Source organism: Moschus berezovskii, chromosome 3, assembly GCF_049115385.1.
Source record: "Moschus berezovskii isolate FMDL1 chromosome 3, NW_MosBer_1.0, whole genome shotgun sequence".
NCBI lineage: Eukaryota > Metazoa > Chordata > Mammalia > Artiodactyla > Moschidae > Moschus > Moschus berezovskii.
The window spans coordinates 73681882-73709091 of NC_142462.1; the positions used below are offsets into that span (position 1 = coordinate 73681882).

Below are 27210 nucleotides of genomic sequence, written 5' to 3' on the forward strand. Positions count from 1 at the left end.
TACATTTACTTCTCCATAACTAATACGGTGCCTGGAACATGGTGGCTGCCTGATATGTGTCCGTGACTGCTATTAATGACCAAGTGGCCAAATTGTGAATCACAGGTCTGAGTAAAAAACCCTAAACCCTGTCTCCCCTCCTAAAGCAGTGGTTTTTCACTGAGAGCAGTTTTGTTCCTAGAGGACATTTGTCAGTGTCTGGAGGATGTTTTTGATTATTACAATGCGGAGGTGCTTCTCACACTCGGTGATATAAGCTAGGGCTTCTCCTAAACATACTGCTATGCACAGGACAGCCTTCACAATGAAGAGTGACGTAACTGAATATCCCTGTGCATCTGTTGAGAAACCCTATCTGACAGGGATAGTGAGACAAGTAAAGCATCCCATGAGTAGAGGTCTAAACACTTTGAGTCATTGGCTTCCCCACAGTGCAGGCGGGTCCAGTGGGACACAGGTTGTTCCTGGTGGGTCAGGAATGGCTGTGGATCTGCATCCCGGTAGCACCCATGATCATGGCTGTTCCACTATTCATCACATAGGCTACAGTGTGAGCGGTGCTGCCTGGATCTGTGCAGTGAGGCCACCCTGGCCTGGACCCCACATATCACTTTGGGTAAATCTATTCACCTCACGTGTTTGAGCACCCCATTTGATGGATGATCATTAGACTCACCCGGAGAACCTGTTACCCTGCAAGCAAGTGGCTCCATTCCCTGGAGGTGTCCTTTCAATGGGTTCAAGAAAGGAAGGACTCTGGCAGCTGTATTTATGAAAAAATCACCCAACTCTGACATCAGGGCATCTATGAAACCTGAAAAATGAAGACCTAAAGTTCTGCCAGATGTCACGTCTCTCTCTCTCACCTCATGCAAATTAACAGCTTTTGTGGGTCTGAAGTGTTTGGATTAATGTTGTGTTTTCTATTTTTACTGTTATCACTACTAACACTGTTAACACTACCACTGCTGCTAATCACAATCGTGATAATTAACTGTAACACAGAATGTCAAGGGTAGAACCCTGCTCTTTAAGACTAAAATGAAACAATCTCAAACACCATCCCTCGTGTACGTCTTCACACCTTACGAGGCATTCTAGGGTAGTGAAATCTTACTCCTCACCCTTTCCCCAAGTTCCTGCTTCCCCTGATTTCAAGATTAGTCAGCATGTTCTCTAGTTCTCCTTACCTATGACTGTATTCATTCAAACTAACACAACCTCCACTCACACCAGGCCTCTGCATGGAAAGTAGACTTTATGGAAAGTTTGCATAGGTTCAGGAAACTTGTTAAAGAAATACCTTGACATTGAATCATGTCTGCTGCCGCTGCTGCTGCTAAGTCACTTCAGTCATGTCCGACTCTGTGCGACCCCATAGACGGCCGCCCACCAGGCTCCTCTGTCCCTGGGATTCTCCAGGCAAGAATACTGGAGTGGGTTGCCATTTCCTTCTCCAGTGAATGCATGCATGCTAAATCGCTTCAGTCGTGTCTGTCCTCTGACTAAGAATTCTCTCTGCATTTCTGCCAGCTCAGACTCCAGGCATCTGCCATGATGCTGGATTCTGGCCTCCAGGCATCTTTGCCTCCTTCTGGATGGCCAAGTAAAGGAATGAATAATCAAATAATATTTGCATTTATGGATAGTATATATATTTATTTAGGTATAAGTGTGTATGTGAGTTTTGTGTGTGTATCTTTATGTATAAAATAATAAATATGTGTATGTAAGTGTATATACCACACACAAACATGAACGCACACATGCAAATATTCTTTTGAAGAATAATTCATCCTTCTATTTGTTTTGCTCTCTCCTTCCTGCTCCCCACCCAGGGCTCTGTCTTCTTGATTCCCTATGGTCCACTGAGTTGTTAACATGAACCTCTGTTAATCCCCTTCCCAATAGGGACACTGTTACCAGCTGCGGGGACCCATAGATCCCACTAACCTCAATTTGCGTGGTCCCCACAGTTCCTGAGCACTCACACACACCTCTGGTCCTTTTTTCTCACCAGGACACTTTGATGTAGTTGTTATTTCCCTTGTTTTACAAATGGAGCCTTCATCTTCACATCTCGTCAGAGGCTTCAGAGAAGTCAAGTCTGTTGCTGGAGAGCCAATAGGGAGTAAAGGCTAGAGGGACAAAGCAGAAACAAACTCCTGGCTCCTTACTTCTAAATCCAAAACTTTCCTTTTCACGACAACAGTTCTCCACTCTGGATGCACATTAGTGTCGCCTGGGCTAGGCTTTAAAAATCCAGATGCTGGAGCTCCGGCTCAGTACAGTGAACACAGAATCTCTGAGGGTGGTGCTCAGGAAGCTGCACGTTTAGAATGCTCTCCTGATAATCGTAAAGTGCATGCCTGCTCAGAGCTGTGTTGGTCCCTAACAGACCAATCTGGAGAATGAGATCCATCAGAAGCTCAAAGATATATGCTGTGCTCCTGGCTTTTCTGGATCATGGAGTATGCCCTGTTCCCATAACCTCACTCAACCTTCATCTAAATGTTGTTTTCAGACCCAGACTTTTAGATCATTTGATAAAGTTGCAGAGGAGAATTTACTGGTCTGAAAAGTCTGTCCACAATCCTATTCTTTCTTATCCTCTTTTTCCTCTTTATAGGCACAAAGAAGCGTTCTCAGGGCTCACCTGCCCCAAGCACTAGCTCCACAAGTCGCCTTACCTTGCCAGGTGGGTAAACGGCATTGCATCGTAATCTTAGGTGCTCACAGCAGAAAGAACTGGTTTTCATGAGTTGAGTTTAGCAGCTGATACGTGAACGATCTGATGCTAGCAGCGGGCTTTGTCTCTGTCGTCCCCATTTGTAACACTCTTCCAAAAGTGGGCATCATATTCATAGTTGGTCTACAGTCTCCTGCTCATAGATGGAAAGAGCAGAGTTGTGATCTTCCTTAGTGTTCATCTGGACATGCTGTTCAAATGTTTCTTTGAGAGGCAGATGGTGCTAGCGGAAGAGTGTGAACCTTTGGTGAGAGAGACAGACCTGGGTTCAAATCTCAGCTTTGTTTCCTCCCTTTTAAAGTTTACCATTATATCATGAGCTTTCTCCCAGGTTATTAAATATTTTTAAAATATTTAAGTGGTTGACTAACATTTCATATGATGATACTATAATTTATTTATATACCGTATCCATGGGGAATTGGGTCCAGGACTCCACTCAGATGCCAGGATCCATGGATGCTCAAGTCACCTTCAGTTAACCCTCTGTATCTGCAGGTTCCACATCTGTAGATTCAAGGGCCAACTGTATTCATCAATAATCTGGCATTTATATAACTTGCCTTTTTGTCATTACTAACTTTACATTCTGATATATAAATCTTCTTCTGAATCTGCAAGTGTGGATTTAGGGCAGATTCCTGTATGTAGATTTACTGACTCAAAGAGTCTGTATCTATTTCGGTTCTTGACCCATTATTGTCAATATGATTTCCAGAAAGATAGTATTATTTTGTACTTTTCACAATGTTTGACCTTTCACTGTGCTCTTGCTAATGCTAACATTAGTACTTCATTAATTTGATAAGAAAAATTATATCCATATTGTATTTGCATTATTTCATCTTTTAAAAAATCTGTTTTCTAGTATTAATATATCTTTTATGTTGCTTCTTTGGGGAATTGCTGTATTCCATCCATTCGAAGAGGGAAAGTACCTTGCATTTTAGCTCCTTGGAAATAGGAATCTTTTGCAATCTTTGGCATGTTACAATTGAATTAACAGTACTTTTTCTTGGTTGTACATAAAATAATAGTTCACTTTACAATCAGTGGCAGCTTAGATTAAATATAATCTATATCTGTTTGCTTTTTCAACCTCTGCCATGTCCACAACCCTGTCCAACAACTGAAACTCAGTGTCCACTGAGTAGCCCTTGAACATTCTTGCCTTTGTCACTCTGCCTGTAACACTCTTTATGCTTTTCTTCCCTGGTTAATTTCTTTTTGCAATTTCTCCGAATCATCTAGGTAGACTTAATGCTGACTTATAATGATTTGCTTATTAGTCCTTTAACCATTGATCAGTGGCTTTTTCAAGGGTGAGGACTGTCTTATTCCTTTATGTCCCAGTGCCCACTCAGTTGACAAGCATGTATTGTGTGCTCATTAATGCTTAGGAGGCTGGCACTGTTGTTTGAGTGAGCGTTGTCCAGTTTAATTTATGAATAGATGGAAAGCAAACGTCCTCTAAAGAAGACTCATCTTGGTGTTTGGATTGATATCAACTAAACTGAACTGAACTGAACTGGACTGAAACTAACATACAGCTATACGACTATACTGACTGCTTTTTAGTATTGAGTATTAGTATTGAGTAGACCCTGCTCTGTAGTCTCTGGAAGTCCATTTCATCATGTCCCTATTTGTGGTTACTGTGCTGTTCAGGTCAGTTCAGTTCAGTCTCTCAGTCGTGTCCGACTCTTTTCAACCCCATGGATCACAGCACGCCAGGCCTCCCTGTCCATCACCAACTCCCGGAGTTCACTCAAACTCACCTCCATCGAGTCGGTGATGCCATCCAGCCATCTCATTCTCGGTCGTCCCCTTCTCCTCCCACCCCCAATCCCTCCCCGCATCAGAGTCTTTTCCAGTCAGTCAACTCGTTACATGAGGTGGCCAAAGTGTTGGAGTTTCAGCTTCAGCATCAGTCCTTCCAGTGATTACCCAGGATTGATCTCCTTTAGAATGGACTGGTTGGATCTCCTTGCAGTCAAAGGGACTCTCAAGAGTCTTCTCCAGCACCATAGTTCAGAAGCATCAATTCTTCGGTGATCAGCTTTCTTCACAGTCCAACTCTCACATCCATACATGACCACTGGAAAAACCATAGCCTTGACTAGACGGACCTTTGTGGGCAAAGTAATGTCTCTGCTTTTTAATATGCTATCTAGGTTGGTCATAACTTTCCTTCCAAGGAGTAAACGTCTTTTAATTTCATGGCTGCAATCAGCATCCATAGTGATTTTGGAGCCCCCAAAAATAAAGTCTGACACTGTTTCCATTGTGCTGTTAGGATTATAGTAATTGGGAGGAAAACAGCTCTAAACCCAACAACTTCAGTGTGTGGTGATAGTGTTTGTTCTTCTTTGTAAAATCATAATATTCCTGGGTCAGGTGGGTTTCTGATGTCATCCTGGACACCTGTGAGAACACGCAGAGCTGACCTGGTTCCCAGCTGTTGAATGGGGACCTGTTGCTGGCCTGCTGGGTTTCTAAGGCCTCTGAGTCAGAGCCTCAGGCACCTTGTCTTTGGCTTCAGTTGGCAGTCTAAAGTGGTCCCAATTTGGGTGCTGGGCTCAGAGTTCATGGTTTGTTTAGCAGATACCCTCTACCTCACTCTTAGCAATGATCAGCCCACTGTTTCTCCTTCCAGTCTCACCAATGTCATGTGTTACCTCCCACAATGCAAATATACCTTTACCACAAGCTCTTGGTACAGGCCGTCAAGCAACTTAAGATATCATGTTTTAGGATACTCAAAGAGCCAAGTGGAGGAATAAAAATCTTTAAAAACAATAAAGTGAAATTGTGTTGAAACCAAATAAGAACAGAGATATGCAAAAGAAGCAATCTAAAATATGAAATTTAAAAAATCAAATAAACATGAAGGCATTCACATTTTTAAAAACAAAGAGAAACACAGTTAATAGAATAAACTCAAGGTAAAATACAGCTGAAAAGAGAATTAATGTTGGAACATGGTCCTGAGGACTTTATACCAAATACATTGTAGAGATGGAATCATAATTTTAAAAAAGAGCTTGAACCATAAAACTCTTAGAAGAAGACATCTTTATAAGCTTGAGTTAGGCAATGGTTTCTTAGATATGATTCTTAAAGTGCAAGCAATCAAAGAATAATTGATAATACCACTTCATTAAAATTAAAAACATTACATTATCAAGAAAATAAAGTGAATGAAAGAAAATATTTGTAAACCATATATTTGATAAGGATTTAGTATCCAGAATATGTAAAGAATTCTTACAATGCAACAGTAAAAAGATAAACAGGATAATTAAAAAGTGGGCAAAAGATTTGAAGAAACCTTTCTCCAAACAAGATATACAAATGGAATGTGAAAAGATACTCAATATCATCAGTCACTACAGAAATGCAAATCAAAACCACAACGAGATACTACTTCACCTGCACTAGAAGGGCAAGAGTTAAAAAGCTGGATAATTACACATGTTGACAATGATATAGAGAAATTAGTACCATCATACATTGCTGCCAGGAATGTAAAATGGTGTGACTCAAGTATTTGGGAAACTAAGGTGACAATTCCTTGAAACGTTAATCTTAGAGTAACCATAAGACCCAACAGTTTCTATCCTAAGTATGTTCCTAACAGAACTGAAAACATATGTTCATACCTAAACTTGTTCACAAATATTCATAGTAATGTTACTCATAATAGCCAAAGAGTGGAGGCAACCTAAATGTCTACCAACTGATGAATATGTTAACAAAATGTGATATATCCATACAATAAATTATTATTTGGCATATTAAAGGAAGAAAGTGTTGATACATTTTACATCTTGGATGAACCTTGAAAACATCTTGCTAAGTGAAAGGTATGATTCCATTTTTTCGAAATAAGAAGAAGACACAAATGGCCACATACTGTAAGATTCCATTTATGTGACATGGGAAGAATAGACAAATCGATAAGAGACAGAACATAGACTGGTGGTTGCTGTGTGTGTGTTAGTCGCTCAGTCATGTCCAACTCTGCAACGCTATGGAGTGTAGCCCATCAGGCTCCTCTGTCTATTCCAGGCAAGAATACTGGAGTGGGTAGCTGTTCCCTTCTCCAGGGGATCTTCCCAACCTAGGGATTGAACTCAGGTCTCCCTCATTGCAGGCGGATTCTTTACCGTCTGAGCTACCAGGGAAGCCCAGTGGTTGCTAGAGGCTGGCAGAGAGAAGAATGGAGAGTGAATTCTCATGGACATGGGATTTTTTCATTGGTGAATAAAATGTTTTATAATTAAATATCGGTGATGATTGCACAAACTTGTAAATATAATAAAAAACACTGAACAGGTATACTTAAAATGATGAATTATATGGTGTGTGAATTTTATCTCAGTTTTAAAAATGAAAGAGCATGGAATATAGATAAACAGCTCTAAATGCTCAAATTCTTAGACAAGAAATGCACCTTACTTGCCATACCTAGGTAAAACCAAATCCATACCTAAATGCATTGTGATTATGTCAAGTGTGAGAAAATCTTAAATGCTGAGAGAAGCTGGTTATGTTCAGAGGAGCTGTAAGCAGGTTATCTATAATAAAATTACAGCCAGCTGACAGCAACATTAGATGCCAGAAGACAATGAAGATATATCTTTCATATGCTCAGGGGAAATAAAGCATTATATAATAACTAAATTATTAGTTATAAATGAAGGCAATGTAAAAACATTTTAGGTATACAATGGCATAATTTACCACTCACTGACCTCACTAAAGAAGTATTAAGGGATATTCTTCAAGAAGAAGAAAAGTGAATCAAAAAGCAAAATGTAAGAGATAGGATTTAATGGTGAGCATACAAATAAATAAAGCAAGTTGTATATGTAACTAGTCACCATAAGCATAATGTAAATTTTTGGTGTTAAAATAGGGAACAGAAGTGGTAGAAGGTAGAGGAGTTACTTAAAAGGAATTACAGAATGCTAAAATCTAATCTCTTGGACTGCAAGGAGATCCAACCAGTCCATTCTAAAGGAGATCAGTCTTGGGTGTTCATTGGAAGGACTGATGCTGAAGCTGAAACTCCAGTACTTTGGCCACCTCATGCGATGAGTTGACTGACTGGAAAAGACTCTGATGCTGGGAGGGATTGGGGGCGGGAGGAGAATGGGACGACAGAGAACGAGATGGCTGGATGGCATCACCGACTCGATGGAGGTGAGTTTGAGTGAACTCCAGGGGTTGGTGGTGGACAGGGAGGCCTGGCGTGCTGTGATTCATGGGGTCGCAAAGAGTCGGACACGACTGAGCGACTGAACTGAACTGAACTGAAAATCTAATCTGTCTTTGGACAGAGCTTGTAATTTTGTAATTTTTTTGATTATCCACAAAGGATCATCAATAAAATAATAGAAATATAACTTACAGCATATAACTCAGCAAATAAACAACAAAGAAGGGAATATAGACAATGTATCTACTTAATAGAAGGCAGAAGAGAAAAGAAGCAAGGAATACAGAATGATTTTAAAATTAGATAGTAGAATCAAGTCCAAAACCAAAACAAAATTACTGTAATCAAGTCCAAAAATATCAGTAATCGTCCATTAACAGAGGAATGGATAAAGAAGATGTGGTACATATATACATTGGAATATTAGTTACAAAAAGGAATGAAACTGTGCTATTTGCAGAGACATGGATGGACCTAGAGATCGTAATACGAAGTGAAGTAAGTCAGAAAGGGATAAACAGATACCGTATAATATCACTTATTTGTGGAATCTAGAAAACCTGTATGAATGAACTTATTTGCAAAGCAGAAATATAGATTAAAATGCAGAGAAAAAATGTATAGATACCAAGGGGGAAGGAGGGGTGGGATGAATTGGGAGAATGGGACTCACATAAATACACTACCATGTATAAACTGGATAACTAATGAGAACCTCCTGTATAGCACAGGGAACTCTACTCAATTCTCTGTGGTGACCTAAATGCACAGGAAATCCAAAAAGGAGTGGATATATGTATATGTATGACTGATTCATTTTTCTGCACAGAAGAAACTAACACAACATTGTAAAACAACTATACTCTAGGAAAAATTAATTTAAAATATTACTAATAACAATAATTTAAAATGGCTTAAATTCTGATACTAAAATACAGAAAACAAAATCAAGCCCTACCCTGCTTTAAGAGGCATATTTTAAAGAAAAACTCCAATAAAGTTTGCTAATGTGTGGCAAAAGAAATTTCATGCAAAATATAAGGCTATTCTTTTTGAAAAATGTCCATTTTAACATCTGTGCAATGTTCTATTATACACATATGCCACAGAATATTTAATCATTTTTCTTTTGATAGTGGTTTTCCATTTTTTGCTATGACAAACAAGGCTCAACATAATGATGGGCAAGAAAAAGAAGTTCCAATAAGATTTTTATACCATCTAATACAATTTCTCCCAGCAATCTTGATTCCAGCTTGTGCTTCTTCCAGCCCAGCGTTCCTCATGATGTATTCTGCATATAAGTTAAATAAGCAGGGTGACAATATACAACCTTGACACACTCCTTTTCCTATTTGGAACCAGTCTGTTGTTCCATGTCCAGTTCTAACTGTTGCTTCCTGACCTGCATACAGGTTTCTCAAGAGGCAAGTCAGGTGGTCTGGGATTCCCATCTCTTTCAGAATGTTCCACAGTTTATTGTGATCGACACAGTCAAAGGCTTTGGCATAGTCAATGAAGCAGAAATAGATGGTTTTCTGGAACTCTCTTGCTTTCTCCATGATCCAGTGGATGTTGGCAATTTGATCTCTGGTGCCTCTGCCTTTTCTAAAACCAGCTTGAACATCTGGGAGTTCACGGTTCACATATTGCTGAAGCCTGGCTTGGAGAATTTTTAGCATGACTTTACTAGCGTGTGAGATGAGTGCAATTGTGCGGTAGTTTGAGCATTCTTTGGCATTGCCTTTCTTTGGGATTGGAATGAAGGCTGACCTTTTCCAGTCCTGTGGCCACTGCTGAGTTTTCCAAATTTGCTGGCATACTGAGTGCAGCACTTTCACAGCATCATCTTTCAGGATTTGAAATAGCTCAATTGGAATTCTATCACCTCCACTAGCTTTGTTCGTAGTGATGCTTTCTAAGGCCCACTTGACTTCACATTCCAAGATGTCTGGCTCCAGGTGAGTGATCACGCCATTGTGATTATCAGATATGCAGATGACACCACCCTTATGGCAAAAAGTGAAGAGGAACTCAAAAGCCTCTTGATGAAAGTGAAAGAGGAGAGTGAAAAGGTTGGCTTGAAGCTCAACATTCAGAAAACAAAGATCATGGCATCTGGTCCCATCACTTCATGGGAAATAGATGGGGAAACAGTGGAAGCAGTGTCAGACTTTATTTTGGGGGGCTCCAAAATCACTGCAGATGCTGATTGCAGCCATGAAATTAAAAGACGCTTACTCCTTGGAAGGAAAGTTATGACCAACCTACATAGCATATTTAAAAGCAGAGACATTATTTTGCCAACCAAGGTCTGTCTAGTCAAAGCTATGGTTTTTCCCGTGGTCATGTATGGATGTGAGAGTTGGACTGTGAAGAAGGCTGATCGCCGAAGAATTGATACTTTTGAATTGTGGTGCTGGAGAAGACTCTTGAGAGTCCGTTGGACTGCAAGGAGATCCAACGAGTCCATTCTAGAGGAGATTAATCCTGGGTGTTCATTGGAAGGACTGATGCTGAAACTGAAGCTCCAATACTTTGGCCACCTCATGTAACGAGTTGACTCACTGGAAAAGACTCTGATGCTGGGAGGGATTGGGGGTGGGAGGAGAAGGGGGCGACAGAGAATGAGATGGCTGGATGGCATCACCAAGTCGATGGACATGAGTTTGAGTGAACTCCGGGAGCTGGTGATGGACAGGCAGGCCTGGCGTGCTATGATTCATGGGGTCGCAAAGAGTCGAACACGACTGAGCGACTGAAATGAACTGAATACAATTTACATTATCTTTTAAAACTAGCAAAAAAAGTTAGATATTTTGTGGATGCATATAAATGCAATAATTAAATGACTATAGGCACTGGAATAATAAACATCAAATTCTGGATAAGTTTTTTGAGAAAGGGGAGAGAAACATCATGGAAGGGTATGTGAAAGTGTTAGTTGCTCAGTCCTGTCCCAGAGGACTGTAGCCTGCCGGGCTCCTCTGTCCGTGGAATTATCCAGGCAAGAATATAGGAGTGGGTTACCATTCCCTTCTCCAGGGGATCTTACTGACCCAGGGATCGAACCCAGATCTCCTGCATTGTAGGTGGACTCCTTACCATCTGAGCCACCAAGGAAACCCCCATGAAAGGTTATATTAGTTATTTAACTCCGCCTTTTTATTTAATCTCTTTAAACAAATATTTGAACAAATGTGCAAGATGTTAAGATTTTATTAAACTGTATTGAGAGAGTACATACATGTTCATTTTATTATTAATCCTACTTTTCTATATGCTCAAATAGTGTACATTAAAGAATTTCTTAAGTGAAAAATCTGTGACTGTCTTCCAAGACAGTTTTGTTGGTACGTGCTTCAATCCTGAAGCCATCAGGTGCCACTTCATTGAAAAACTGCTTGTGTGGTTGCTGAAATTAAGAAAGCTTCCTCCTGAAATGCCAGCACCAGGAAACTGTTCTGGGGACATCACCTGGATTCCTTATACATCTATAGCAAAATGACTCTTCTTTGGAAAAGTAATATCACCTGCAGCCAGTTTTTTCTAGTGCCAACTTAAACTGTACCCCATGAGGTTTGTGAACCCCATCAAGCTCCATGGGTGGGCCATAAGTGATGAAGAGCTGAGCAAATGTTGGCTCTCACTGGAGGCGTGGCCCAGAGCTTCACTTCCAGTCATGACTGCTGAGGATGGAGTCTAGTCAGTGGCTTCTAAGCAGATGCCTCCCGGGAGCCTTGGTCACATCACTTTCCTGAAGTGATCCTTAGATGGAAAGGTACAGTACCATAATCATCCATGGATGCAGATAGCTGATTGCTCCTGTGTATGCAGCTGCTGGCTTGCACGGTAGTGTTGGAAATAGACGTGGCTCTGCTTCTAATCTCCATTGCCTGATGTAGAAAGAGTTTGTGTGTTGAGATGCCAGCTGGCTTGCAATGACATTGTTTTGTATCCTGTTCTAGGGGACTACGGATAAAATGTCCAGCCAGAGGATTCCTCAGAAGAGAACTGACCAGCCCTGAGGTCTGAAGACATTTTAGGAAGCTTACGTGGTTTTTTAAAAAACAAACTATTATGTGTATTGTAAGTTATTGAATGATTAACTTCAAAAATGGTAATTTCTTATCTTACTTAATACAGGTTTTTAACAATAAATACTTTGATATGTATTGCACATCTATCAAATATCAGGGACAGTGGTAGGTTCCTCACACATATTATCCCATTTAATCTTCACAACAGCCTCTAAGGAAGGTACTGTTATGTCCATTTCACAAATTAGTACACGGAGGCATACTCAGATAAACAGCTTGCCCAAAGTTATCAGAGTTTCACTTTCAAGAGTAAAAGCTGATGTCTGTCCACATTGGAACGGTCTTTTTTTCATACTTGTACTCTGCCTGGGATTAGATCAGTTATGTATGTACCCATTTCAAGCACAATTTTGGGGTGTGCAGGGGCCCTGAAAAGTGAAAGTGTTTGTCACTCAGTCATGTCTGAATCTTTGCAGCCCCATGGACGGTAGCCCGCCGAGTGCTCTGTCTATGGAATTCCCCTGCATCGTCTTAATTTTAAGTGAAGATTCCCCCAAGTGGTCTCTTTGCAATTGCCTTTTAAAACCTTCAGCTCCAGTTAAGGAAACCAGTTGCCCTTCTTAATATGGAGTAGAGCACAGCACATTTGTTACGTGGTGATTTAGCATTTCAGAGCTCTAGAACCCTAAAGAAATGTCAGGCTTCTTCTGACAGAGGTCATTCTTGGTGTGAGCAAAGGACAGAGATTTAGCCTTACACTCCCCATCTTCAGATGCACATGTAGAAAAATACACAAGTTAATGAAAAAAAAATCAAGCAAAAAAACTTGCATGATCTCCTAAATATTTCTTTCCTTTGGAAGAGCATACCTCATGTACTTCATGCTGTCCAGGGCAAACAAAATAAAAACAAAGCACTCAATTAAAGATAATCATCTCCTTGAAGGAGGACTTTCTTATTCTTTTTTATTAATTTAAGTATTATTTTTATTAAATTAAACCATTAATCATTAAATCACGAAGTTGCAGGGCATTTAATAGCTAGCAATTGTTGGAATAAGGAAAGACCTTATTTTCTAGCTTTTCCTAATTGCTTCCCCTCTTTCACCTAGTTGTCAGAGGGACTTGAAAATTGTGCCTCGGGCTCTCCAGACTATGGGAAGACCTGTAGAAATGAGCTGAGATTGTAGCATTGGTGTAAAACAAAATCGCTCAGACCCCAAACCTGAACTTTCAAAGGAAAGGAACTTGCTGACATTCTTTGAACAAACGTGGGCAGCAAATCTAGGTATCAAGGCATTGCTGATGCAAAGGATAAATATTAGGCTGTGTAGATTTTAGTCAGCTTTGCCAGAGGGTGTATATTCTAAGTGATTCACCTCTTCTTTAGTAAATGGGAGCTTTATGAAGGTTAGTGTGATGCCAAATTGTTTCCTCAATCATTAAATATTTTTCAGCACCAACAGTTTCCAGTCCTGGGGTTATGTTCTGGGGATGCAAATGTGTATAACACCCTATCTCATCTTCATGAAATTTAAGCGAGGATCAGTGATCTATGGAATGAAGCATAAAGAAGAGGAATCCCATAGACCAGGGAGTCAGTGGTCCAAGAATGACTTCCAGTGAACGTGACTCAGAATTATCATGGCTCAGCAAAATAAATGCAGAGTCTTAAGACTCAAGAGTCATTTGCTGTCATTTTCCTAATTCCATCAAGATTAGTGTTCAGGGACTGAAGTTTCTTCCATCCTGGTTGGGTATCTCGGCTACACTTCGAATCTGGGAGCTCCAGCATTCTACACTTATGGTTGGGCATTGCCCGAAACAATTGAATGAACCTCCTTATTTGTACATGGTATAAATAGTTTAGAACATGGGCTGGGTGTTTCTGCTTTGCTTAAAATAGCACTAGGTTTCAGCAAAGTGTTTCCCTCAGGTAGCTCAATGGGGAAAAAAAATATATATATATATTTTTTCCCCCCCACAAATGCCCATTTTGGATCATTAGCCTTTTGTGAATCACAGTGGTATATTCTCTGCCAAATGTTCACAAATAAATTTATTAACTTAATCTCTTCATTGTGTGCTGAGATTTTTCAAGTAGTAACATCCATTTGTGCAGGGAATTACATGACTTTTCTATACTGTAATAAGAAATCCATCAGGGAAGCCACCACTTAAAGGCTCCCAATGGTGACCTTTCCTCTCCTGTTCTATATAATAATGGTAGCTACATACCAAGCACCTAGGGCATACTGGCATTCTGTGAGGTTGCAAGGTACCCTACATACATTATCTCAGTTATAGCCGCTTTAAAATCTCCCTGCAACCATGCAAAGAAGTTACCATTTTCCCCATTTTATAGAAAACAAAAATCCTGAATCCCAAAACAGATTATTTCCTTAGGCTCTCACAACTGGTAATAGCTTAGCCCAGTTCTGTGATACCCCAAATCCACGCCTCTCTCAGAAATAACGCATTACCTCTCCCCAAAGTAGATCTTCATGGGTTCGATTCTTGTGACAGATTTTAGCACGCAGGCAAGGGTTGGCCACTCTTATATGTGATGAGCAGACCCCGTTAACTGCCAAACTGAAAGTCACTCAGTTGTGTCCGACTCTTTGACACCTCATGAACTACACAGTCCATGGAATTTTCCAGGCCAGAAGTCCTGGAGTGGGTAGCCTTTCCCTTCTCCAGAGGATCTTCCCAACCCAGGGATCAAACCCAGGTCTGCCACATTGCAGGTAGATTCTTTACCAGCTGAGCCACCAGGGAAGCCCAAGAATACTGCATTGGGTACCCTATCCCTTCTCCAGTGGATATTCCCCATCCAGAAATCTAACCAGGGTCTCCTGCCTTGCAGGCGGATTCTTTACCAGCTGAGCTATCAGGGAAGCCCCCGTTAGCCACCCCAAGCAACCCTCAAAACTTAAGTACAACCTGACCTATTCTTAAAACAAACTCAGTCCCTGAGACAAGTGTTTCTCAATCTGGCTATGAGTTAGAATCACTGGGTATCACAAACATACTGAGCATTGGCTTCACCTTAGAACAGCAGATTACTTCTGAGACTCTTGGAGGTTGGGCTTAGGAATCGGTAAATCTGAAGCTCTCCAGGTGATCTGATGGGCATCCAGGGTTGAGAACTGTGGGAGGAAGCAAACAGCTTCAGGTTGGATGAAGGGCAACACAACTAGATGGTTTATCTTTCCTCTGTGTATTTCATGTGTTTCTCAGAGGATCTAAAAATGCAGGTTCGGTTGTTTGGTTCAGGCAGTGTCAACTGGACTTTTTCTGACTAGCTTCTCAAACAGTAGGCTTCCTATCTCCTGTGCTCCTGGCTCTGTGAGTTTCAGATATGGAAATAGTAGTTAGTATTCTCATTTTCTTGAGGAAAAGTCCTTGGAGAGCCAGAGTCTTTTCTGACATAGATGTAGGGTTTAGTTATTCTAATTTTAATATAAACTACACTTTGAAGAGTTTAGGAATAGACCCTCACCTTAGACAATACTACATCTAATGTGCATGGTTTAGGAGTAATTTTCTGGTTGGGTTCATGTTGTAAGAGTGTATTTCTACAAAAAGAAAGGACATCTATGAGCCTGGCCTTCATATACTGCTTTTATGTCTTGAGGAGACAAAGGAATTACTCTAACTAGGGGAGTATGCTGTTACTGAGTTTTCCTGACAAGTGCAAACCTTCCAGACAATTCCGGAAATGTAGGATCTTCCTCTGAGGGAAAGGATGGAAGCTGATACTGGGTGAGCCCCTCCTTTGTGTCTGTGCTGTGCCGGCTGTCTCTCACGTGTTGGTTTCTTGTCATTCTTACTCTGGCCTCTGCAGGGAGTGTTACTGTCTCTGTGTTTTTATAATGGAAAACTGAAATTATACATCCCAGTCATGTGGGGGCAGAGACAGAACTGAATCTGACCCTCCTTCCAAGGATAGGGGAGGGTGACCACAGATGAGAGAATGGATGTAGGGACACTGAAAGGTGAAGAAGACAGGCCATGCTACCAGGCTCCTTCAACAGTGAAGCCCCGGGTTCACAAGAAGTTGTTCTATTTCACTTTCATTTTCAAAACTGTCTGCTGAGAAGCCTAAGTATTGAACGAGGACCAAATCTCCTGCTCTGGTGAAACAAATGAACATCTTCCACCTTCCCCTTAAGGAAAAGACCAGCTATGAAAACAAATTCAGCCACACTGCTAGTTGTAAAAGGTGTGTTTTGGCCTCTGGAATTGGGATGAACCCATCTTGATTCTGTGCTCCATGGAGCTGATGTTAGCACTGAGAGGAGGCTTTTGGCTGATTGTATGTGTTCTCATGAGGTCATCTTCAGAACTTAGTTAATTCATACCAGGCAAGGTTGGGGGCGGAAGGAGAAGGGGATGACCAAGAAGGAGATGGCTGGATGGCATCACCGACTCGATGGACATGAGTTTGAGTGAACTCCAGGAGTTGGTGATGGACAGGGAGGCCTGGCGTGCTGTGATTCATGGGGTCGCGGAGAGTCGGACACGACTGAGCGACTGAACTGAACTGAAGCCAGTGTGTTTGCCTCGATCAGAATCCGGCATGAGTTGGGTTTGGAATGCAGATGCTCTGACAAGATGTCCTGAAAGGAAGCTAGAAAGAGTCCAGAGAGAAGACAAATCCTGAGCCAGGACTGATATCAGGCTGATTCTCTGGGAAGGACAGGAGGAGTGAGCAGCCCCCTTTCCACCAGCCTGAGATCACGGATGGCAGTGCCCTGCCCAGAGTCCTTTAGGAGCTCCATTCGCTTTGGGTTTAGTCTCCACTTACCCACCAGCAGTTCCCTCAGATTCAGTCACTGTCACTATAATAATAATAATGATGATAATAATAATAATAAAAGTTGCCCTTCACTGAAGGCCTTCTTCTGTGCCAGACACCATGATAATCCTTCACATGCCACATCTCGCTGAGTCCTTCCAAGGAGCCCTGTTAGGTGTATAATGTTATTCATAGGGAAAAAGGGAGGCTTCCAGAGGGGATTGTTTGCCCCAAATCAAATAGCTGGGGGAGATAAAGGAGGCTTTAAAACTAGGTCTCTCTGACGTCAAAGCTCCCACTATTACTCTCATCCCTTAGTCAGACCCCAGGAACACGCTCTTTGGTCTTACTCTTTGCTTTTCCAAGTTTTCAATGTGTTCAGAAAAGATTGCTGACTCTGAATGTTGGCTCTTCTTACTGTGGACTTCCTCACAGTTCTCAAGTGATAGCATCAAAGTTGTTTTTCCCAACAAAAAGAACCATTTTATTTTTTCATTTCTCAGAGCTTTGTCTTCATGGTAGACCCAACAGGAAGAAAAACCTATGCCAGGAGGAGAGAAAAAAAAAGCATAATTTCGAAGATCACAAGTAACTTTAAATGCTGCGAAAAGGATTTCTTCCCAACCAGGCAGTTTGTTGTGATCAGACTATAGCAAGAGCACCAGCCAGCTGTTTACAGTTTATAGAACACTTGCAATGTCCAAAATATTACTGGTGCTGTTTGGTTTGTGAAGATGAGGAAGGGGAAGATTGGTGAGACTAAAACAGTAGTTTGCAAACTCCTGCACCGTGGAATTTTCTGAAGAGCTTTAGAAACTCATGAGGCCTCAGCCTGACACCCAGCCCCAGTAGATTCTGCTTTTGTGGGTCTGGGGTACCCAGGACTTTTTCAAATTAATTTTTATTGGAGTATAGTTTCTTTACAATGTTGCATTAGTTTCTACTGTACAGCAAAATGAATCAGCCATACCTATACATATACCCCCTCCCTTTTGGATTTCCTTCCCATTCAGGTCACCACGGTGTATTAAGTAGAGTTCCTTGTGCTATACAGTATGTTGTCATTCAGTTCAGTTCAGTTGCTCAGTCATGTCTGACTCTACAACCCCGTGGACTGCAGCACATCAGGCTTCCCTGTCTATCACCACCTCCCGGAGTTTACCCAAACTCATGTCCATCAGATCGGTGATGCCATCCAATGATCTCATCCTCTGTCGGCCCCTTCTTCTCCCGCCTTCAATCTTTCCCAGCATAGGGGTCTTTTCCAATGAGTCAGTTCTTCGCATTAGGTGGCCAAAGTATTGGAGTTTCAGCTTCAGCATCTGTCCTTTCAATGAATATTCAGGACTGATTTCCTTTAGGATGGACTGGTTTGATCTACTTGCAGTCTAAGGGACTCTCAAGAGGCTTCTCCAGCACTACAGTTCAAAAGCATCAGTTCTTTGGCCCTCAGCTTTCTTTATAGTCCAACTCTCACATCCATACATGACTACTGGAAAAACCATAGCTTTGACTAGATGGACCTTGGTCTCCCTGGTGGCTCAGCAGTCAAGAATCTGCCAGTCTATGCAGGAGACATGGATTCAATCCTTGGGTTGGGAAGCTCCCTTGGAGGAGGAAATGGCAACCCACTCCAGTATTCTTGCCATGGAAAGAGGGGCCTGGTGGCCTATAATCCATGGGGGTTGCAAAAGAGTCAGACAAAATGGAGTGACTAAACAACGACAACAAATCAATTGTATTTGTGTCAATCCCAGTCTCCCCATTCCTCCCTTCCCTTCTTTCTCTTTGATATACATACATTTATCTCTACATCTGCATCTCTGCTTCTGTTCTGCAAATAAGATCATCTATGATTCATGGGGTCGCAAAGAGTCAGACATGACTGAGCGACTGAACTGACTGACTGATACCATTTTTCTAGATTCCACATATATGTGTTAATATGTGATGTTTGTTTTTCTCTTTCTGACTTACTCTACTCTGCATGTAACTCTCTAGGTCCATCCATGTCTCCACAGATGACCCAATTTCATTTCTTTTTATGGCTGAGTAATATTCCATTGTATATATGTACCACATCTTCTTTATCCATTCCTCTGTTGATGTACATTTAGGTTGCTTCTATATGTACTCAAGATTTTTAAAAGCTCCACAGGTGGTTGTCATATGCAGTGATGGGTGAGAACCACCAAGTTAAAATTTTCATTCAAGACTGTGGGGCTCCCCTAACTTGAAAGCTTGTCTCTCATGCTCAGACTTCTGGAATAGCTTTTAGACTCCCAACCCTGCATAGCTGAGGGAAGAGATAAAAGCAACTATTATTTAAGAGATTGTTAGCCATGACCTTAATGCAATTCCTTCCTGAGCCATTAACACACAAATTGTATTAATGGGGTGTGATTTGCTTCTGCTTTGGGGGAAATATGATCACGGTTACTAACAAGGGTGTTCAAGAATCCTATATATCACAGATACATACTTGGATATATTTTAACTTATTATGGTAGTCATTAAAACTCACCTTGAACTTAGGTCTCAGGTTATTTTAAATATTGGAGGTCTGGTTTCAGACCACTTGGCTGTGAACCCAAAATTAAGACTTCTAACAAGTGTGTGTAAACTTTTTCTTAAGCTCTTTACACCTCAGTTTCCTCACTCAAAAAGGAGGTGATAATAGTGCCTCCCTGTTGGATTGTAATGAAGATTAAAGGCTGGTTCATATTAAATTCTTTGCATCATGCCTAGTATATGATGTATGTCAGATATATAATTTTATCATCAGAGATCCTGAAATAAAAATCACAGACTCAGTTCTTACATCATTCCATCCTCCGTAGAATGAATTTTAACATGTCAGTCCCTTGCAGTTCAAAACTCATGGATGACTTTTGTGTATTTTTATAAGGACTTTGTATCAAATTTCAGATAGATACCAACAGACATGGATTTCAGAAAAGGAATGTGTGGCAATGGGATTTTGTTCTCCATGTAAAACAGCATTTAAGAGGCAATAAAAGATTATTTTTTACCTTGTTAGTTTTAGTGTATGTGGTGTGTGTAAATGAAGTTAGAAAATGTGTCCAGGTTTTTTCAAGATCATGTAATGGCATTATCTTTGAAAGAGAAGAAAAAAACACGTGCTCAACACTTCTGTTTTCTTTTTTTAAAAAGGTGCCAATATTAGAAATTTTTCAGAAGCAAAAACTGAACCAAGTTGCTGTCTTTGGAGGCAGTGCTCTGCAGCAAAGTTTCAGAAATTCTCCAAGTTGCTGCTGCTGCCAATGCAGTGGTTCCAAAAGATGACACTGCAGTTGTGGGGGACCAAAAAACACAGAGTTGAGGTCTAATACAGATTTTGATTTAACCACAGAAATTAGGCTGCACCTAGATTAGATGAGTACTAGCCACCATTCTTTCTGTCTGCTCTCTGTGCAGACAACAGGGCATACTGAATTAATAAAATACATAATATGGTATGATAGCAACAGGAATGATGAATTAACAACCCAGTCTTTGTGAAAGAGTGACATGCTCCTGATAAAGGGGGCTCCTTAGCCTAATGAAATTGAGCAAACCACATGCCACTGGATGTTCTTAGGGATTCACAAGCCATGTCACCTTCTGTTAGGTCTCGGAGAAGTCCTGCCATGAACATACTAGTTTAACCCAGTTACATTTGACTGAGGAACCCCTTGCTTCCCCAACAACGCTGACCACATTTACAACTTGATTGAAGGATACTTGGAGAATCAGTAAACACAATCAAACAAGCAACTCAAAAAACTTCATTCGTATTTCAACATCTGAATCCAACCAACAGCCATATTAATTCAATATATGAATAAATCTCTATTTTCTGAAGAATTCTCTGCATTCGTTTCCTACGGGGGGGCGGGGAGGTAGCTACTGAGCAAAGTGGTCTTAGAGACAGACGGAATAAAAGTTTGATGCTGGCAGGGGAAAGGGTGAAAGTCATAGACACTTTGGGAGGGATGAAAAAGAATGAATGAAAATTGAAAACACCTTTGCGTTTATGAAAAAATAAGATTTAAACAAATGACTAAAACTCCTAAAAGAGCATCACTTCTATGAAAAACAAACATTGTGTGTAATTGTCAAATAAAGGATGATGTGTCAGTTTTTGTCTGGAACTTTTCTTTTCCTAAGCACGCTTGAAAGTATTCAGTAATATAGAGAATGACTTTCCCAAGTTCACGGCAGATATTTGCCTTTGTCAAGTCTGCATTAGCTAATGTGGTAATTTTCTCCAAGTAAATTGCTCTAGGAGATGGCAGCAGACTTTGTGTCCCCAAGAGGGAAAAAGTCCAACTTACTGATAATCAAGCATATGAAGGGAAGTGGGTTCTGTTTCCAATTTGGTTCTTCCCTGCCTGAGTGGGGAGGGTTTTTGGGGTGGGTGAGTGGAGGAAGATTGTAACACTACTGCTTGGGTTCAACTGTGGGAGGCATCCAGTCATTGAAAGGGAAAGGACCGACCACCCTTCCAGAAATAGCTCAGGAACAGCCAAAAGACGAAGAGTCCTTAAGTGGCCACAGCATCACCCCAGAAGAAAGGTCCTCATTAAAATCAAAATGGTGCCCTCATCCCAGGCACTGCTGTTTTGCCCTGTCATCAAATCACATTCCCCTGGAGAGGGGGAAGGCAATCAATGTGTACAAACAGCACTTATGAATTCTTCTTTTTTCCCACATTTTGAGTGAGGGTGACAGCAGGCATAAGTATTTCCACAGTCTCTGTGGGGAGCCGATCTCTATCAGCGGGTTCAACTATTTGCAGCAGCTCCAGTGGCAAGGAGAGTTTCTGTTCTGACAATCAGAAGTCTAGCAAACGGTAAATGTTTCTTCATGCTGAGAAGTGGGAAATTCAATAATACTTTGGCTGGGTTCATGCTGAGTAGTGAAAATAGAATGAATATGGAGAGGGATTGTGACTTAAGGAGCAGTAAATCAGCTAACCCAGACATGTGGGACAATCAGCTTTTAATCTGAAGCCCTCACCTGTTTCTCTTCCATTCTCCAGGGTAACAAGACCCTTTATATTTGTTCATAGAGTGCTTTATGCTGCAATCTCTTGTTTACCCCAAGAAACAGAATGAAACTTTCAGAGATCTTTTTAAAATCATCTATTCTGCATATACATTATTATGACACTAAAGGACCGTTTGCCGGAAATCTTAACTATGTGTTAGCCTAAATTCTAAAGGCAAAGTTGGTGTGGGTAGTATGCAGCTTGTAGTAATATCATCACTTATTATGACTGAACACTTCCTTCTGTAAACAAGTCACAGTTTTCAGAGGGGGTCACTGGAATGAAAGCCCCACGAGGTTCTGACTCTTTTGTTTAGGACACACAGAAAGTGCTCTAAGAAGTTGATAAATGAATATTAATCTCTAGGCTATGAAAAGTATACTCAGTGATGAGTGATCTGAAAGGTCTAGGACTAAAGCTCAGAGTAAACTCAGTTTTCCTGACTTTCTGTTATGTATGATTTTGTTCAATAGCTCTGATATTTGATTCTATTGAAGAGATTTTTAATAGTATGTTTCCTTTTAAAAGCAGTATGAATTTAGTAGTAAAATTTAAAAAAGTGTTAGTAATGTGATCACTGAAACTTGATCATCATAGAAAAAATAGAAAATGTATACAACCAAAAAGAAATAAAATTGCCATGTTTATATTCAGAGATAATCACTGCTATGGTTTAAATGTATGTTCTCCCAGATTTTCCTATGCACACATTTATATGTTTTTATAATGTAAGATTAGATGTATATATGCTTTTTTTCATTCAACAGTACTACATCCTAATAGATATGTAGTGTATATATATCATTGTTATTTTAATTTGCAATTCCTGAATGGCAAAAATTGTTGAGCATCTTTGCCCATGCTTTTTGGCTGTGTGTATATCTTCCTTGGCAAGGAGTCTGTTCAGATTTTTGCTTATATTTATTTACTGTTAAAAATATGTATTATTTTTGGCTGTGCCAGTTTTCATCACTGTGTGGGCTTTTCTCTAGCTGTGGAAAGCAGGGGCTACTCTCTTGTGTGTGAGTTTCGCATTGCGGTCACTTCTTTTGCTGTGGAGCATGAACTCTAGGGCACTTGGACTTCAGTAGTTGCGGCACATGGGCTCAGTAGTTGCAGCTTCCAGGTTCTAGAGCACAGGCTCAGTAGTTGTGGAATATGGGCTTTGTTGCTCTGGACATGTGGCATCTTCCTGGACCAGTGATCGAACCCATGCCTCCTGCATAAGCAGGCATATTCTTTACCACTGAGCCACCAGGGAAGCCCTTATATTTAAACTGGGTTCTTTGGTTTCCTTTGGTTGAGTTTAAGAAGTTCTTTCTATATTTTGGTTACGAGACCTTTATACATGGACTTTGCGAATATTTTCTCAGTGGTGATGTGCTTCTTATTGGCACTCCAGGATTGCATGCTGCTTTGCAACCATAGGAGCTTACATAGAGTGCTAAGTGCTGATTCACAAAATGGCTGTGCTCACCTGTGTTTACTGTACTCTTTCCCAAAGTGACACCACTGCTCGCTCTTACTTCCTTAAATTCATCCATTCACTGTCACAGAATCTTTGTATTCTACAGTCATCACTGTCTATCTCTAGGAATTTGTCTTTATTTATTTTAATTGAATGGCCAAGGTAAGAATGTGCTTATTCATCTATTTGCAATAAGGTTTCTAGTGAGAGTTCAACCCTGTTTGTTTCCTGCTTTTAAAGAAAACAAACGTGTTTAGGGGCCAGGAAGTTGCCCACAGGATTTAGGCACATTGTGTCATTGGTGAGGCTAACCATTGTCTGTCTTCCTTTGCATGGCTCCAGTCATCAAGCCTCCTCTGCGTCACTTTAAACGCCCTGCTTATGCATCTAGCTCCTATGCACCTTCGGTCCCAAAGAAAGCTGATGAGCATCCTGCAAGGTACAAGATGCTGGATCAGAGGATCAAAATGAAAAAGATTCAGAACATCTCACATAACTGGAACAGAAAATAGGTCAAGGGGAAGAGGGGGTGAAGGAGAGGCCTGCTCAGCGGCCTCTGCACATTGACCAGCACAGCCGGTTATGCCTCCAGGAACTTTGAAGGCCTTTGAGGCTGGCACTATCGTTGTTGACTCCACCACGGCACGGTGAAGACTGTATGTGAGTTTCCCCTTTGCTATTCTGTTATAGATCCATAAGTCACAGCATTTGGGCAGCCTCTAGCAGCAAACCAGTAAGAGTTATCTCCTTTGGCTTTTATCGGTATAGATCTTTCAAAGTCTAAATTGGACCAAAGTTTAAATGATGCAGCCTGTTCAGAAGAAATGAAATTCCTCCCACTGACATTTTTTTCATCCCTGGAAATTAACTTGCCTCAATGAAAATATCGTTTCAATATTAATTATTGTTTTTAAGAAATGCACTGTTTAAAACATGATTTCTGATTTTCGATACAAATATTTAAAATTCATCAAGAAACAGAATTTTCAAAGCAAATGCGTTCCAAACAAAAGTTGTACTTCTGAATGAAGCAATCTTAAAGGGAAAGGAGAACTGATGAGTTGTGTTCATAGGCATTTCTGAACTTAGGCTTCACAAAGCAGGTCCGAGTGAAAAATAAAGACCCTTGTCTTCATTCTTTCTTTTTTTGCTGCACAGGTTGTAGGGTCTTAGTTCCCTGACTGGGGATTGAACCCAGATCCTTGGTAGTGGAAGTGTGGAGTCCTAACCACTGGCCTGCCAGGGAATTCCCAAGTATTTATTTTGTTTCTCATTGTAAGCCTTATGCCCTACTGCCTCACTGTCGGGACTGGAGAGTTGGGAGGAGATGCATTTTGGCTCTGCTTTCCTCAGTCCTTCTTCTTCACTCACAGTAGACAAAGCCAGGAGTCAATGGGATGCCCGTGCCTCAGAGTCTCCTGCTTTAACATTCACTCAGGAAATGTCTGTTTAGTCTCATGGTCCTCCTTCAGGAGAATATAAAATGCTAAACCTAATTTGAATTCCTTATTTCCTGAGTTTTCTCCATAAGGTTAGAAGTATCTTTAATTAAAATTTCTGGTCATCTTCCCAATAGACCACATTATCTAAGTCTTTTGGGAGCCCAATTGATCTCACAGCTGTGGGCAGCACAGAAGTCTGTAACTTACCTTTCTTCATGGTGGCATATTTTAGCCCTTCCATAAGTTTCCCTACCTGGAGAAGGTGATGGCACCCCACTCCAGTACTCTTGTCTGGAAAGTCCCATGGACGGAGGAGCCTGGTAGGCTGCAGTCCATGGGGTCGCCAAGAGTCGGACACGACTGAGCGACTTCACTTTCACTTTTCACTTTCATGCATTGGAGAAGGAAATGGCAACCCACTCCAGTGTTCTTGCCTGGAGAATCCCAGGGATGGTGGAGCCTGGTGGGCTGCTGTCTATGGGGTTGCACAGAGTCGCACACGACTGAAGCGACTTAGCAGCAGCAGCAAGTTTCCCTAGAGTTTTTACTTTGGGACTAAATTCACAGAAATGGTAAGGAGGGTTTCAAGGTCAGAAATAGCTTTTGATCCCTTCGGAAATAGTCTGGTGCAGTGGAAAACTTCAGGTTTGCTGTTGGGCAGGTCTCATCTCCAAGCCTGTCCTGAATATAGCTAGTGGCAGGTCCTCAGTCTATATGGTATAACCTTGAAAAGCTTCAGTTTGCTTACTTAGAAAGTGGGCTTCACAACTCCCACTCTTTCCTTTTGTGATGAAGATTAGGGATTACTGGGTTCGGATTGCTATTGCTGAGCCTGGTGAGTCATAAGTGCACAGCACAGGTTGCTGTGAGCATCTCACAGCCAGGAAAACTCTCTGGGATGCCTCTCAAAGGGAGGTCTGTGCCCTGAGCCACAGCCTTCGGGATCTGATTGTCGTCTTCTCCTCTCTTTCTCCACGTTTATTTCCGATAAACCACAGCTTTGCAAGTTGACTTAGCACCAGAGTTTAGTGCCCATCATGCTATTGAGCAATTTATTTACAGTGTGCTTTATGATGGTATTTCGGGGAAATTTAATTACTATACGAAAGGAAAATCACTGTAACTTCCTTAAGGAAGCAATTGTAATTCTTAGCTCCCTGCTTGGTGCCTGAGCAAAAGGACACTTCCTTAGGCTGGTAGAGTCTCATCCACCTGAATTAGGTTAACTCGATGGGTAATTCCTACCTGTATTGTTGTTGTTTAGTAGCTAAGTCATGTCTGACTCTTTTGTGACCCCATGGACTGTAGCCTATCAGGCTCCTCTGTCTGTAGGATTTTCCAGGCAAGAATACTAGAGTCGGTTACCATTTCCTTCTCCAGGGGATCTTCCTAACCCAGGGATGGAACCAGCATCTCCTGCATTGGCAGGCGGATTCTTTACCACTGAGCCACCTGGGAAGCCCACTTGTTTGTATACAGATACATTAGTGCTTGCTGCCCAGAGCCATTGGGACACACAGTGAAACTGAGCATGAGGTAGTGGCCTCCTGTGGATCAACCCACAAATGATGATCCTCACCTGTCCATCAGTACCTTCAGTGGTAGAACTGAAACTGTGGCTGTACTGTGCTTTCTTGCCTGTGCTTCTTGGCATTGGAAGTCATGATCCTGGGAAAGAAAGTTGGCTCCTTCTGTATTCTTTAATTCCAAGCTGTCACTTTTCAGCCTTTGTTTGTCTTTTATTTGAGCAAATGTACAGATATTGAAATTCTGCATTGCTTATGAAATGCCTACCATGTTTTTTGCATGATGGATTGTATAGATATGCCAGATTATATTCTTGTAGCAAATAAAGAGATACTTTTAAAGAACTTTCTTGTGAGTCATCTTTTTCTTCTGCAGATTTTGGGATTCATTTGAAAAGAGCTAGATTTCCCTTATGCTTGGCACTATTCAGTCCTGAATATCTTGTCAAAATGAATAGTCTAACTTACCCTTTCATTTTGCTTCCTGATGGTATAGGTGATAGTTTGGGGGAAAAAAAAGAACCCTCCGCTGGAAAGCCAATAAATCACTGAGAATATAAGTAATAATAGCTAGTCCACAGGTAACTCTGTGTTATCTAGCAACTCAATTTATATCATCAGACTCAACTCTATGGCTTGTCATTAAGAACTGAGACTTTGGGGTTAAAAAAAAATCTCTAATTAAATCTTGGTCCTGTCTTTTCTTTGCTCTATAATCTTTAAGTTCAGTTCAGTCGCTCAGTCGTAACTGACTCTTTGCAACCCCATGAATCACAGCACGCCAGGCCTCCCTGTCCATCACCAACACCCGGAGTTCACTCAAACTCATGTCCATCGAGTCGGTGATGCCATCCAGCCACCTCATTCTCTGTCTTCCCCTTCTCCTCCCACCCCCAATCCTTCCCAGC

The 27210-nt window shown here is 41.1% G+C and overlaps 1 protein-coding gene across 5 annotated transcripts in view; it reads left to right on the top strand.

The window, feature by feature from the left end:
• Nucleotides 1-26595, top strand: part of PDE1C (phosphodiesterase 1C) — a 525292-nt gene extending 498697 nt beyond the window's left edge. For 3 of the 5 annotated variants that reach the window (XM_088834591.1, XM_055420917.2, XM_088834594.1), the window contains 2 exons: nucleotides 2630-2698; nucleotides 11942-13956. In XM_088834591.1, coding sequence (XP_088690717.1) covers nucleotides 2630-2698; nucleotides 11942-11955 — 83 coding nt within the window. In that variant the 3' untranslated portion in view covers nucleotides 11956-13956. Of the gene's footprint in view, nucleotides 1-2629; nucleotides 2699-11941; nucleotides 13957-23676 lie in introns of those variants that run through there. The other 2 variants (XM_088834595.1, XM_088834592.1) reach the window with 2 other exon arrangements.
• The last annotated feature ends 615 nt before the right edge of the window (nucleotides 26596-27210 follow it).